The sequence below is a fragment of the Argiope bruennichi genome, chromosome 7 (genome assembly GCF_947563725.1).
Source record: "Argiope bruennichi chromosome 7, qqArgBrue1.1, whole genome shotgun sequence".
Taxonomy (NCBI): Eukaryota; Metazoa; Arthropoda; class Arachnida; order Araneae; family Araneidae; genus Argiope; species Argiope bruennichi.
Genome location: NC_079157.1, coordinates 115,126,292 through 115,140,893, shown reverse-complemented (window position 1 = coordinate 115,140,893; position 14,602 = coordinate 115,126,292). Strand labels below are relative to the sequence as shown.

Genomic DNA, 14,602 nt, shown 5'->3' with positions numbered 1-14,602 from the left:
CTTGATGAGGAAGAGATGGTAGAAAGGAAATTGATTTTTTACCTTGACTGTCTGCTGGAATGACATCTGGACTTTCTATTGTTGAATCAATGGATTCTTCTTTATAATTCTGTATTGGGAGTTCGCACCTGCAATGGTAATGAAGAAAAACTCTCTACATGTTTCTTTGAGCAGAAAAATACAGATAAAGTAAAAGGTTGATGTTTTCTTCAAGAAAATGATACAATGTAATGTAATGATATCTTATTAAAGAGAACTAAGGCATGCTCTTTATTAATGTTCCTATAGAAATGCATTAATAAAGGTTTTCGTAATAACAAGTCATATAAATCATATTTTCCCTTTCCACAATATAATGACAATGTAATATTGTGCTTTATTCTTATTAGAAATGGAAAGGGAAATATCTTAATGTAACAACTTATAATTCAAAAACTGATTTATCTATGGGAATTATTTGTAAGAAATGCAATACCGATTTATTATAAAAATCATTTTTAGCTCATTCCTTTAGGATACCTAATATACTATTTATATTATTATACTATATATAATATTTTCTGAAGTATATTAAAATTTAATAAATGATTTTATTAAATTTGTTTCCAGACAGCCGGTAGCGAATTTGAAAATATAAATAATATTTTTATTAATATACTTCTTAGCATATTAATAAAAATCAGCTTAAACGATTCGTAATTCAAATGATTCCATCGATGTTGTTTTTGTTCTTTGTATAGAAAAATATCGTCTGTAATTTGGAAATTCACAAAGCATTGTTATTTGCTATAAACTAATACAATTCACTTATATTTAGTATAAATTTGTTGTCATTTTCAGTATGATACGCTAGAATTATTTAAATATAAATATTTATCATTTTTAGAATTATTTCTTATTTGAATCTGTTAAAGTAATAGTGGCGTAAGTCACTTTAACAAATTGTTAAATTTAAAATTTTAACCATTGCATAAGCTTAATTCAATTAAATCCCTTTACTAATTTAGATTTAGGAGTCTCCTTAAATTATCACACTACTTCATTTATTTCCTAAATTACTTTTTACGATACATTAACTTCTGAGAAATAATTGAAATACTATATCACTTTTTCCAGTTCAAAACCATTTTTCCTTTTTCTTTTTTACATCAATTTTAACCAGTCCATATATTCAAAAATAGGAATAATATGCAATTTGTGGCGCTACTGGAATTTTTACAATAAAAAAATAAAATGTATGAGTAATGTTGACTGTAAAGTAAATAAATGTCATGTCCTTATTTAAATGTCCGTATTTAATAACTGAGCAGAATTATTGCGTTTTGAAGAATTTATGAATAAAAAATAAATCATTCAGAATGCTATAAGTTGTTGAATTATGTGCATTCCTGTCACAAATATTTTAGGGAATCTTTATTGAACGAAAAAAAAAAAAAAAAAAAATCCTGAACCAGAATTTGTTATTTAATTAAAGAGAGGTTATGTTTTGTTTTGTCACTTAAACTCATAATTTTCTACAGAAAAATATTCTTTTAAATTACATTTAAGTCAATTTTAAAGCAATTCTACGAAGTAATAAATTTTATAAATATAAATAAATCATTTAATATAATTTACTGCTTTTACCTGAAGCAATTACTTTCAAATAGCACTGTATGCAATAAGATTGTTTTCTACGATTTTAGCATACACGATTTGCATTTTAAATGTTAAAAAAATAACGGCCACTCATACTTTATATATTCAAAACATAATGAATACATATTGTAGATTTTATCATGCGATTAACTTATATTTTTTAGCAAATACAGTACACTCTCGAGTATTCGGCCTAATGTGGTGGAAGGACAGGACGGATAACAACAACAATAATAAAAAACCCAGATAAGCCGGGGTTCTATGAACTCATTTCTTTGCCTACCAATACCAGAGGACAAAAATTTGATACCTGACAGATGAAAATTTATAACTGACTGTTATAATATGAATTTCTTCACTTCTTATTGAGTACTAAGCCCTCCATTTATCTGAATGTGAACTCGGCCGCGGCTCGGTGAAACATAAAAGTACTTGCCGGTAACATGTCGAGTTAAAATAGAAGGCTCTATACTGGTAATTTATATACAGCAGTGCAAAAATGTATTAGAGAAAAAGTAAGTTAAAAAATATAAACTGTTCACATTTCAACATGAATTCAGTACACTTCACTGTGTTATAATTTAGAAAACATTAAGCATACCCCAAGAACAATTTACAAATCCCGTGCAGTTATCATCGGGAACAGCGGCAACAATTGTTACACATTGATGAAACAATGAACAACGAGCAGAACACTGCTCGTTTCCTGTCCCAACTTGTATTTTGCACACGACACGTAGGGGATCGTAACAGGCGCCCACTTCTAATGCCGAGGCAATGTTGCCAATGGATCGCCTTGCCTCTCTTATTTAATTACGATAAAGGAAAACTAGGCCGGATAGTAACGAGTCGGATACTCAGGAGTGTACTGTGTTATAAAAAATATGTATCACATTGTTTCACACCAAAGATACAAAAAAGAAAAAATAAATATTTGAAGAATAATTAAAATAGTGGTAATTCACTTACTTTTCTTGTTTTGTTTCCTCTGAATCTGAAAGAAAAATATAAAAATAAAAACTTTAGTTTGAAAGAAAAGAGAAAACTTTAAAAAAATGAAATATAGTTATGATAAATACTCTATTCTCGTCATTTAATTCTCACTACGAAAAAAAAAAGCAATTTAGGAACTGTCATTAATTCTAAGCAGTAATAGAAAAATACCTCTGAATAACTCACACACAGAATATGTGTTTATTATTTAAAAAAAAATTTTAAATTACCATTAAAATAAACATTATGGCAATAAGTGTAAAATGGGCGTTGTTGTCTTTTTTCTAAAACCAGTTCAAGGAAGCGAAAATTTCTTTACAAAATTAAAAAAAGATGTACATTCATTTAAATAGCTAGGGCATAATTGAATTTAATGTACTTTGAAACAAACCAAGATTCTAAACATATACGTTTTTTTACCCAGATAATATATTATGCTAGCAAATTAAAATCTATATGCATAAAGTTTTAAAATACATATTTTTTAGTTTTATTGTCATTTAAAGTAATTATCTTTCTCAAATGAGAGAAGAAATGCTGAATAACAAGTTGGAGAATGCAAACACATATCGTATGCCGAAAACAAAAATGGAAAGTAAAAATGTTAATATAACATTTTCTCAAGCTCTACTGCGATATAAAAAGAAAATTAATTAAGTGTTATAAAAAATACAGAGGTTGAATAGCTGTTAATGACTTTTATAGATCATTATAAAGAGCTCTCCTAGCTTTTAATTATCTATAAAAGCTTACATATGCCGCTAATTTAAAAGATAAAATGAGATATTAACTAAATATGTTATCTCTTTATTTTTATATCTCTAATGAACCAGTCAAAATGGAGTAAAAATTTCCAAGAAAATGTTTACAAAATTACAAGATAAACCCAAACCATTGAAGAAATAAATACATAGCTCATCTGCAAAATTTGAACGTGAATTAATGAAAGATCTATTTGTGTAGTATCTTTTCGTTCCCTTTTTATTTCTCAGTCAGCTCGACATTTTTGAGTTTTATGCTGATTTTTTTATTACATATAATGAAAAGAATAGTCCCTATTTGATGAAAACATATTAGCATTCATATTAATGTATTTACGATACGATAGATAATTACATAAAGCAAATTCCTAATTTAATCTGATTTTAATTTAACATTTTAAAAATATTTTCGACATCAAAATGTAAACAATCATAACTCGATAATTCTATATTTTAACTCATAATTTGGCATGCAGTGTAATTAAATTTTAGAGATATTTATATAAAAGGGTTAAACAGTTTGCGACTCAATTGACATGTAATCTATACACTAATAATAAAGATGAATGTGTGTATTGGCGATCTACAGGCCATACTGTTTGACCTTGAGCTACCGAACCTGAGACATTGGATGGAAGAAGGATTTAGAGGATGGAAATATGCATCTTGGAGCTATATTTTAAAAATTTTAATTAAAAATTTGGCGAAATTTTGGCATTTTCTGTTATAACGACTGAAAATATTGTACCAAAATAATTTTTACACCATTTCAAAATTTTAAAAAAATGTCTTTTTTAAATACGCCAATTTAATATTAATGCAAATTTTTGCTGAATTTCGCCAATTTTTTTTTAAATAATTTTTTGACTTGAAATTAAAACCGTTTTCACTGTTTCATCAACTATCTGATAACAAGAGTTTTTTAATTGTTGAAAGTTCAAGATGGATTTTGTTCAATTTCTGCCAAGTTTATGAAGCATATAGCAAAGTGAAATTAAAAATATCTCGAAATTTAGAAGGCATATTTTTAATAGCGCTACAATGTTATAAGATTGACACCATTAAAGCGGCTCATGCACACAATACATAGAATAAGTAAGAGAATCCAAATAACATGGCATTAAAATCAATAATTTGACAGAATCATGGACATGAATCTATAGTTAAACAAATTATCTGAAAACAATTATAACAAATATTTCTGGGAAAAAAGCAGTTGGTTGCTTGTTGCGACTGGACACAGTTTTCTATTTTGTAAATTGCAAGAGCTTTGAAACATTTCTACATGTTGTTTTATTAACTTAATATCAGATTTTCTACATTTATTATGAGAAAAAACCATATTACATCAGAAATAAAAATTTATATGTAAACTGCTACTGTGTTTTATCAAATATTTAATCCCATGATTTTTTTGATTTTTTTAACTTAAAATATAAGAATTAAGTTTCTTATCTATTTAGTTTACAAGACAAATAAAAAAGTGAAGTTATAATATCGCGCAAATCAGGTAATAATATTAGGTAATATTGTTTTACTAACTTTCAATATCAGAAGAAATTTATTTTCTTGGAGTTTTATGAAGTTTTAAAATTCAAACAACATCGGTTACTCCAAATATTACAATATATTAAAACAATTAATATAAAACATTATAAGTTACTTACATAACAAATCATTTGATAAAATGATATAAAATTTAATTAAAAAAAATTATATTATTTTAAAGAACATTAACATATTTCCTATAAATATTCCCTATAATATTCGTTATTTACTAATTTTATTTTCAATGTATATATCCTGTATTGGTCGACAGTAGCCTACAAGTATATTTCAGAAAATACTAGTGCATTAAGAAAAATTATCTTATAAAAAATGATTAAATTTCATGTATTTATAGCTCAAAAAGCACAACCTTATTTAGGTGCATAAAACACTCGATGAAAACTAAAATATACAAAACAATATAAAAGCAAGGATATGACATTAAGAATTCTTTCACAACTTTCTTTTCACAAATAAACGAATGATCCTACATACTCATTTCTTAGAGTTAAGCAGAGCTTTTTTACAGCGATAAAAGTCAGAGTGACGAAACCGAAGGATATTCAATTTCTTTTAAAATGCAATTTCCGAATAAAATCTGGTTATAAGGAAAACAAATGTTTGCGAAGCTCTACGATTTGTATCAAAGGAGCTTAGAATGATTTTTTTCCTAGTTATTATCGTTTGTTCCGATAATAAGGCCGTTGTTTGCATTTTGCTGTAGTTTGAATAATTTTTGTGAAGTAATGTAACAAAAGCGATAAAGATAAAAGAATTTGTTTGAAATTGGGATATATGTCGAGTGCAGGAATTTAGGAAAAATGCGATGTTAGCAGACGGTAATAATAATAATAATAAACATTCTGTCAAAAAGTAATGTATCCAAGTAATGTTTTTTTTACTCCAAGATTGTTTTGTAATAATATTTTTATTTCTATCTTAAAGGATGTGGGGTAAATGATATTCCCATTTGAATCACTTTAAATGCGTTTTTTTTTTTTTTTTTTACTTCTCTTTTTAGATTTTTTTTCATGAGATTATAATTAAGATATATTAACCCTTTGCACTCAGAAAAGTAATTCGATGCATAATTATTTACTTAATACAAGAGTTTGTTTATTGTTCTTAATATTATATAAATATATATAATGATATTTTAAACTCTTAATTTAATCTAAATTAATTTCCAAAACTTTATTTCAATTTAGCCCATCGTAACTTCATTCTAAAAAATTCTCTTTTCCACTTTCCACTTTCGGTTTAATTAATTATTTTGTAAAAATAATGTGCCATCAGAACTACGTTTCAAATGAAAGTGATACCTCAGTTGCCCTTGTCAGAGGTCAGAATATATATTCAATTGGCGCATGGCCGGAAATCCTATGTTATATAAAGCTAGGGATCATTGGTTTCGTCCCTTTTCCCTTCTTTCTTACTTCTGCTTTTGTGCCGTGCTGCGTCTGCTTGTAAATAAATTGCTCTCCCGAGATGGATATTAAAGAGAAATTAAAACGAAATTAAAAATGTGAAATTTCTCCTCAATGCTTCAAACCTTTATTCTGCTTCAACCAAAATAATGTTTATATATATATATATATATATATATATATATATATATATAATGGTTTTAAGTTGAATTGCCCCGAAAAATTAATCTACCTTTTTTTGCCATTCTGTAGGTATTTTTAACAATGAAAATTGAAAAATAAAGAAATAAACATCAAAATGATACACCATCTTGAATGTTGAGTGAGAATCCCCATTTGAGTGCAAAGGGTTAAATAAACAGATAAATCTTAGTTACAAGTTAGGATTTCACTCAAAAATGCATTCAATTTAATATTTATTCCATAAACTTTATATTTATTCCATAATCTAATTTTCAAAAGCAAACATTATGCAAATATAATAGTTTTACCTATCAGAACTGATTGATCCGTGAACTATTATTCACCATATTTCAAAATAACCATGGCACCAAAAAATTACTCACATATTTTCAAGATAAAATGCCAATCCATTTATTTTTAGATAGTAAAAATGCCAAAATAAATAAACATATGGCATTATATTTATGGAATAATGGCTACTGTTTTCATTCCAAATTAATGCATAAATATAAAATTAAAAACTACAATACATTATAAGATGCAATGACATTAAAAAAAATGCTCTATATTCAATCATTGATTATCAAAAACCAAACAGAGAGATAATACTCTTCATATTAACCCTTTCTAGGGCAGTGGGAAGTATGCTTCCCACCAAATGTATCAATCTTTATAAGAAATTATGTAAGTTGGCATCAGTTCTGACAAATTTTTTTAGTAAGTCAGAAACTTAGATGCTTCAGTTCTTTATCTCAGACAAAATGATGTGTCTTGATTTGCTACTTAATTATTAATTAACCAAATTAGTCAAATTAAATTTATCTAATAAGCTAAATGGAGCCATTTTCTTATTCTAATTTCAGGCCTAAAAATATTTAAACATAATATGACTAGAAAAAAAAATGGCCCTTTAAAGGGTTAACGTAGTTCTGAATTTATCGAATGGATATATTTCAAAGTTATATTTTTGATACAGCACAAATTCGTCACTTGAAAGAATATACGACTTAAAATGATCTTACTATATATATATATAATTCTATATAATCTACTTCAACATAAAAGGAATATTAATCTGTCCAGTCTGAAGAAATTCAACAGAATTCTTCAGACCAAATGTACAGTATTATCAGATACAAGATACGATAATGTACAATATTACTAGAGTTATGGTGATAAAACCAAAAAATTGAAGACGCAACGCTGCCAAAAGAATTAAATCTTTATTCTTCTTTGTAATCCAATCATTAAATCGTTTTACGCCAATTTAAGCTAATTCTAAAGAATAAATCTAAAATACTCAATTGAGTGAAAGCTGAAAAGAATGGAGCTCTAACGGCCGTACGGGACGCAGATACCCCACATTTTATTGCCCCGTAAATTCCAAGAAACGATAATAATGCCAACCATTCCAATAGATACCAAAGGGGGCAATGAGATAAAAGAATACAGAAAGGATAATTGATAATCCTGAAAAATAGTTCTCAATGGTGAATGTAATTGAGACTTCGGGATGTCTGAATATCCTGCGGAATACCAGATCAGTTTATGGAATTTTAGACAAAGAGTAATAATTTTATTTTAGTTTCGAATTTGATTCCAAATAATTCTATTAAAATAAAATGAAGTTATATATATATTTTTGCTTTTTATTCCAACTAAAAGTTTAAAAAAATGAATATACGGTCTTACGTTTAATTGAGATATATTAATATCCCATTATGAACCAAAATTAGGGTTATTTTGGACGGATCTAATGATTTCAAACCACCTACAGATAACGAGAACGATGCATGAGTTGGACCCTGCTCTCCAAACTTCCGCACCATACCAATGGGAGGACGTTTGACCAAGACAGATTTAAAGATTTATACTGTTTTGAAATTAATACTTCGACATAAAAAATTATTTTATCTTCTAATCAATTTATACAATAAGTTTTAGAAATTTTATTTTATCTCGTTTTATAAAAACTAAAATATTTCTGAGGACGAAATGCTAAATTCATTCCAATCCATAACCAGACAAATAGTGTCATAAAAATTTCAATAAAAGACAATGCAGTTATTTGCATCAAAATATCATATTTGCAAAAAAGAAAGGCAAATTATCCAAAAGTTACCACTATTTTTTGATGTTTTGGATAATAAACAGTTTCCAATTCAGTTATTAATTACAGTATTTATGGGCTTTTATCGTACCAGAGCAAATATTTGGCTGTACTGCGCCAAGCAAAATGTAAAAGGAAAATTATTAATTAGTAAAAATACACTTGCCCAAAAAAAGGTGATAAAAATTACATAGAATATGGCGCAACAATCATGAATTTATAAAATTTTCCAATTTAAAACAATAAAGCATTGATTAAAATTATAAGTAAAATGTGAAAACAATGATTTAAAACGATTTCAAATTATATAAAACAAACAGAAAGAACTGGTGAAAAAAAAATGCAAGATAAACAATAAATGGATTTTAAAAAGTTAAAATTATTTGGGTGTTTTTTCTCACTTACTAAATGCGTCGAAGTTAATGATGAAGTATGTAAAATATCGAGATTATGTGAGTTGAAATTAGGACATTCAACTAAAATGTGTTTTATTTTAAAATCGATTTCGCATGTTAGGCAGATTGGCGCCCTTTCGCCAAAAAAGATGTTTATGTGTGAAACGAATGTGACCTATACGGAGGCGATTCAATTCGACCTTCACCCCATGTGTAGATAGAACAAGCCAATTTTAGGCCTCAAGGTCAGTAATTTGTAATGGATCTTCAAATTCTATGATTTTTGCAGGTATAAGGAAAGTCTTTAATAAAGGACTTCTTAACATCACGGTTTGAGAGACTTAGTTAAAAAACGACAATACAGACTTTGCAGCAGAAGCAGTTTAAAAATAAGTATTTTATGGAATATATTCAAGAACAATCTGAAAAATAGCCCTGGCATTTACAATTACAAACATAAATGTCTACATTTTTTTTCTTTACGAATTTCTACATTTTTTTTCTTCACCAATTTCTGCATCTTTTTCCTTCACGAATTTCTGCATCTTTTTCCTTCACGAATTTCTACATTTTTTTTCTTCACCAATTTCTGCATCTTTTTCCTTCACGAATTTCTACATTTTTTTCCTTCACGAATTTATACATTTTTTGCCTTCACGAATTTCTACATCTTTTTTCTTTATAAATTTCTACATCTTTTTTCTTCATGAATTTCTACATTTTTTGCCTTCACGAATTTCTACATCTTTTTTCTTTATAAATTTCTACATCTTTTTTCTTCATGAATTTCTACATCTTTTTTCTTCATGAATTTCTACATCTTTTTTCTTCATGAATTTCTACATTTTTTTTCTTCAATTCTTCCGCGTAGTTAAAAAAAATTAAACAGAAAAAAATAGTGGTTGTGTGCAAAGACGAAGAACAAAGCCAAAATTCTCATTAAAAATATACAGAAATGATAGTGAAGCAAGTCTTTTACAAATTTTTAACGTATCCGCCTAAAGACACGGCGACACTTTATCTGCAGCAGATTGTGCACAATAATGCAGCTATAAGAGCTGGGTCTCTTGAATCCCACATTCAATAACATCTTTCAAATTAGACAAAATGTACATTATGACTTGGATTTCAAGTATCCTTAAAGCCAACAAAATCGATTGAAGTTAGTGTCTTTAGCGATTAACATGAAATGTTTAAAGATAATTCTGTCACAAAAATGTTATATTAAAAAATGTTTGTCAAACGACTTTGGATATGGTACAGTTCCATATTGCAGCCCCACGAAGTCCGGCAGAACATTTCGTTGTGTTCAATTTGGGAATAATGCAATTAGTCGACATTAATTCATAATGAACAGATTAGAAGATTTAAAACAATAATCTTTTCAATAGTAATATCCTAGAAAGATCCATTTTTATTACATGATCACTTATTTCATGCAATGGAAGTGCAATTACATCATGCGAGATTTAAATCGACCAGTATATAGTTTCATGTTAAAAAGAAATAAATATATTCCAGCTACCTGTAGAATATGTAAAGTTTAGTTTAAATCAGTTACATTAGTGTCCCTTTTAAAAGCAATACTAAGGCTATTTAGAGATAGACCATGTAATTTTGAACTGATGTCAGATAACGAGAAACCCTCTCTCCAAATTTCCATACCACACCAGTGGGTGGACGTTTGGTCCCGATGGATTTAACGCGAACTATACTCGCTTGCACGACGATTATTTGAGGGAATCGAGTCTCGAACCTGAAACCCTCTGGTTCCGAAGCCGAGACCTTACTACCAGCCGACAGAGGCCCGTAGAATATTTCAAGGCCAATGCCATATTGGATGGAGAATTAAAATTTCCAAAATACAATATACTTTAGCCGATGACGCTCTGCTTGCAGCATTTGCTATGTTAAAACTGGTAATGAAACATATCAATGGATGGATATATGGATATCTTAAGAAAAAAATCATTAGGACAGCCCATCACGCAGGATTAAACGATAATGAGAAATATAATCCAACAATTTCGGCTATGATATATTTTTTTCCCATTTTCCAAGACGCGCGTGCCACGACGCATTTTATTATGACATGTTTAGAGTATCTTGGTAAGTTCCCTTTTTTTCGATCAAGTACAATGAACATGCCAAGCCTCCCCCCCCCCATTTCTATGCATTATATACTGAAAATAAGAAGAAAAGCTGCTAGAAAATAAACTGAATTTTGCGAAATATAATCAATACGATAACGACGATGAATGTGTTAATACGCTAATAGCCATGTTAAACTTAACATATCCATATTTAACTACATCCGTTAGTTCTAACAAACATTTTGCAATTGCAAACAAACTTATTTCCAGTATTATTCGGGAGATTTTTACCTAGCCCCTTTAGTAAAAATACCGCCTGTTTTTTTAGTCAGCCAAATGTTTCTCCTTTACTTTATAGACAACACGACCCCATAATGACAGCAGACTAACAATACAATATTCATATATCCAAGCCAGCACGGGAGCTTGCGAAAAAAAAAAAAGCAAGAACTTGTTATGCATATGTTGGATGGAGCTGCTGTGTGTGTATCCAATAAAATGGGTTTCATATTTGCAACAACAGTTTTTTGCGATGAAGTGCAATTTGTAACCGCCTTTTTCTAGCGCAAAAAAATTTTTCCATGCCTTTTTTCTGTCGTCTGAAACCACATCGATCAGAAGTTTAGGTGGAAGAAAAAAAATCAAGCACATACACGTTTCCCTTTTTTGAATATGAAATTGAAGTTGTGTTGGATGTTTTGCCAGTACCTTGGAGAATTTTCAGAAACTTCCACGTCTTATCACGGAATCCGGAAAATGTTCGATGCAGATTCGGAGGAATTCTAGACTTTTATATATCCATCGATCCTGTTTTATTCAGAACGGAAATATAAATTTGTTACTTTGTAATGTCTATTTTTTTATTCATTTTCTGGGAATTTAGTTTTCCTGGAACTTCTTTTATGGCAAAAAAATTTAAATCAGAGAAAAGATAAAACTTTTGCATTGCTTTAGAAAAACTGCTTATCTTTGTGCGGAGGTTTATGAGTATAAGGTTTCAAAGCAGAAATTTCAGAAAATAAACCATTTGTTCATCTTCTCTGTTATGTTGATAATATTTTTCATAGAAATTTGGATCGGTTTTAGACACTGAAACTTTACCATGTATTTTTTTTTTTGAAATATAACAAAGTTTGCATCATAAAAAATAATTTAAAATAGATTTAACTACTGTTTTGTAAAAGTTTTTTTTAAATTAAAAAGAAATTAATTTTTTTTTTAATTTTTCTTTTTTTGCATTTTTGAGTTGTTTTTATTCACTTTGCGCTAAAGATAATCATAATGCTTTATGAAATTTAATTAAATTTCTTATTTCTTTCAATTTTTTTTAAATTTAAAAATACTTATGCCAGATAGAATAAATAGATTAGAATTAAAAGCAGGATTGACAAAAAAAAGGAAAAAGTAATACCATCTAACCATACCACGTAAAAAAAAATGAAAAAAAAAATATGTAAGATTTTTTTTTTTTTTTGCATTTTTAAAGTTGTTTTACTCAGTTTGCGCTAAATATAATAATAATGCTTTATGAAATTCAATTATGTTTCATATTTCTTTTTAAGTTTTGTTTAAAGTTAAATGTTGCTTATGCCATATAGAAAAAAATAAATTAGCATTAAAAGAAATATTTACAAATATGAGAAAAACAATACCACCTCATCATGTAAGTTCGCAAGTTTTAGAAATTAAGTGACCAATTCGTAATTACTGTTTATTTCAAGATCCCAAGACTAGAGCTTTACGATGATTGTACTTTGCTGAGGGATGGTACGCTGAAAGATAGCAGTTATTACGCCTCTTAATCCCGAGGATAATTTGAATTCATCCTACTGCTAAATGTAAATATCCTCTCACTCTTTTTTTGATTAAATAAACACCTCTCAGCGCATGTGCAAAAGTTAGGAGGGATTCCGAATTCAAGAATAAATGATATTTAATATCCAAACAAGGTCATTGGGCCTAGGTGGCAGAGTCTCAATCTCAGAAACCATTTTCGCTGAACAGCGGTGCCATCATCTGATACATTAACTTTGGACGTCCTGTGGCTGGTGTGGGACTTAGAATTCTATTTGACCAAAGTTCAAAATTGCAGCATAATCCCAAAATAGTCCCCATATGGCCTTAAAATAAGACATAAATCCAACTAAAGTTAACAAAACAATTCAAACGATTTAGTCAACTTATATTTTCATCACTGCGTATTATTTAATTCAAATTAAGATTTCTAAAGTGTTTTTCTTGATTAAAAATAAGAAACACTGGCAAACATTTCTGCTTTCATTTATAAACATTATCGAGATTTGTACAGAAGCATGGAGTATAAAATTTAATAAGAAATAATTTATGTGTCTTTAAAATGCAGACAAATAAATTAAATTAAAAATGACGATTTTGGGACAAAAAAATATTTATTCCCTCCTTTTTCTGTCATCGAAAAACAAGATTTGCAATTCTTTTCGTAATCGATTATTGTTCGATTTATTTTTGCTTGTTCTTGAACAATAATAATGAAATTTGTGAATATATAACGGACACTCAGGTACAGATCAGCAGTAAATCTATTAGCAGAGAAATCAGATAATGTAAATGCTATAGTAAATGCGATGGATAGATTATTATTTATAACAATCGTTAATATAAAGTTTCACGGCAGTTAATACTAACTGCCATTTTTAACCAATTGTCATTAATACATAATTAAAAATATTAATTTTTAATGCTGCATTTAAATTTATGATACTAATAAAGGTTAATAGGAATAAGCAATTATTCATACTAATCAGATCTTTAACCATAATGCATATTAATTCCGTTTTATAACGGAACGTTACGAGTTACATACTTTTATTTGTTATATAGTTGCATCTGCTTGTACAAAACACATACACACACTTAAAACAAATTCACAAGTTTAGTTTAAAAAAACTAAACTCATGTTTAAAACTTCGATTTATTCCATAAGGTGGGGGAGGGGGGCTTAGTTTAGTTATATTAACGTCCCGTATTAAAGCAACACAAGAGATGTTTTGGGATGGACCTCGTAATTTTGAACCATGTTCACATGACGAGGACGACACCTGAGCTGGCACTTTCTCTTCAAAATTACCTCACCACACCAGCAGGAGGGTGTTTAGCCCCGAAGGACTTAGCGTGCACCAGACACGCTTACACAGTTTTTATGTGGATTTGGGTTTCGAACCTGAAGCCCTCCGGTTTCGAAGCAGATATCTTACCACCAGGCTACCACGGCACTCAAATTCATGAGAGTTTAAAATGATATTTATAGACATTTAATACATTTAAATGACAAAAAAAACTAGAAAAACTTTAACTTTTAAATTGATCATACTTCTGAATTTTTTCCCCTCTTCTCAAACTCTAATTTCTAAAGTTCTTACGTTAAGATTTTATTACGTTGAGCTACCATAGCACTTCAAAATCACAGCCACACAAG

General features: G+C 28.6%; 1 protein-coding gene across 3 annotated transcripts in view; it reads right to left on the bottom strand.

Moving 5' to 3' along the window:
* The window catches only part of LOC129974840 (nephrin-like), a 654,834-nt gene that overhangs the window by 87,935 nt on the left and 552,297 nt on the right, over positions 1-14,602 (bottom strand). For all 3 annotated transcript variants that reach the window (XM_056087607.1, XM_056087606.1, XM_056087608.1), the window contains 2 exons: positions 2,608-2,632; positions 43-128 (listed from right to left, as the gene is read on the bottom strand). In XM_056087607.1, the coding sequence (XP_055943582.1) occupies positions 43-128; positions 2,608-2,632 (111 nt within the window). The remainder of the gene's footprint in view (positions 1-42; positions 129-2,607; positions 2,633-14,602) is intronic.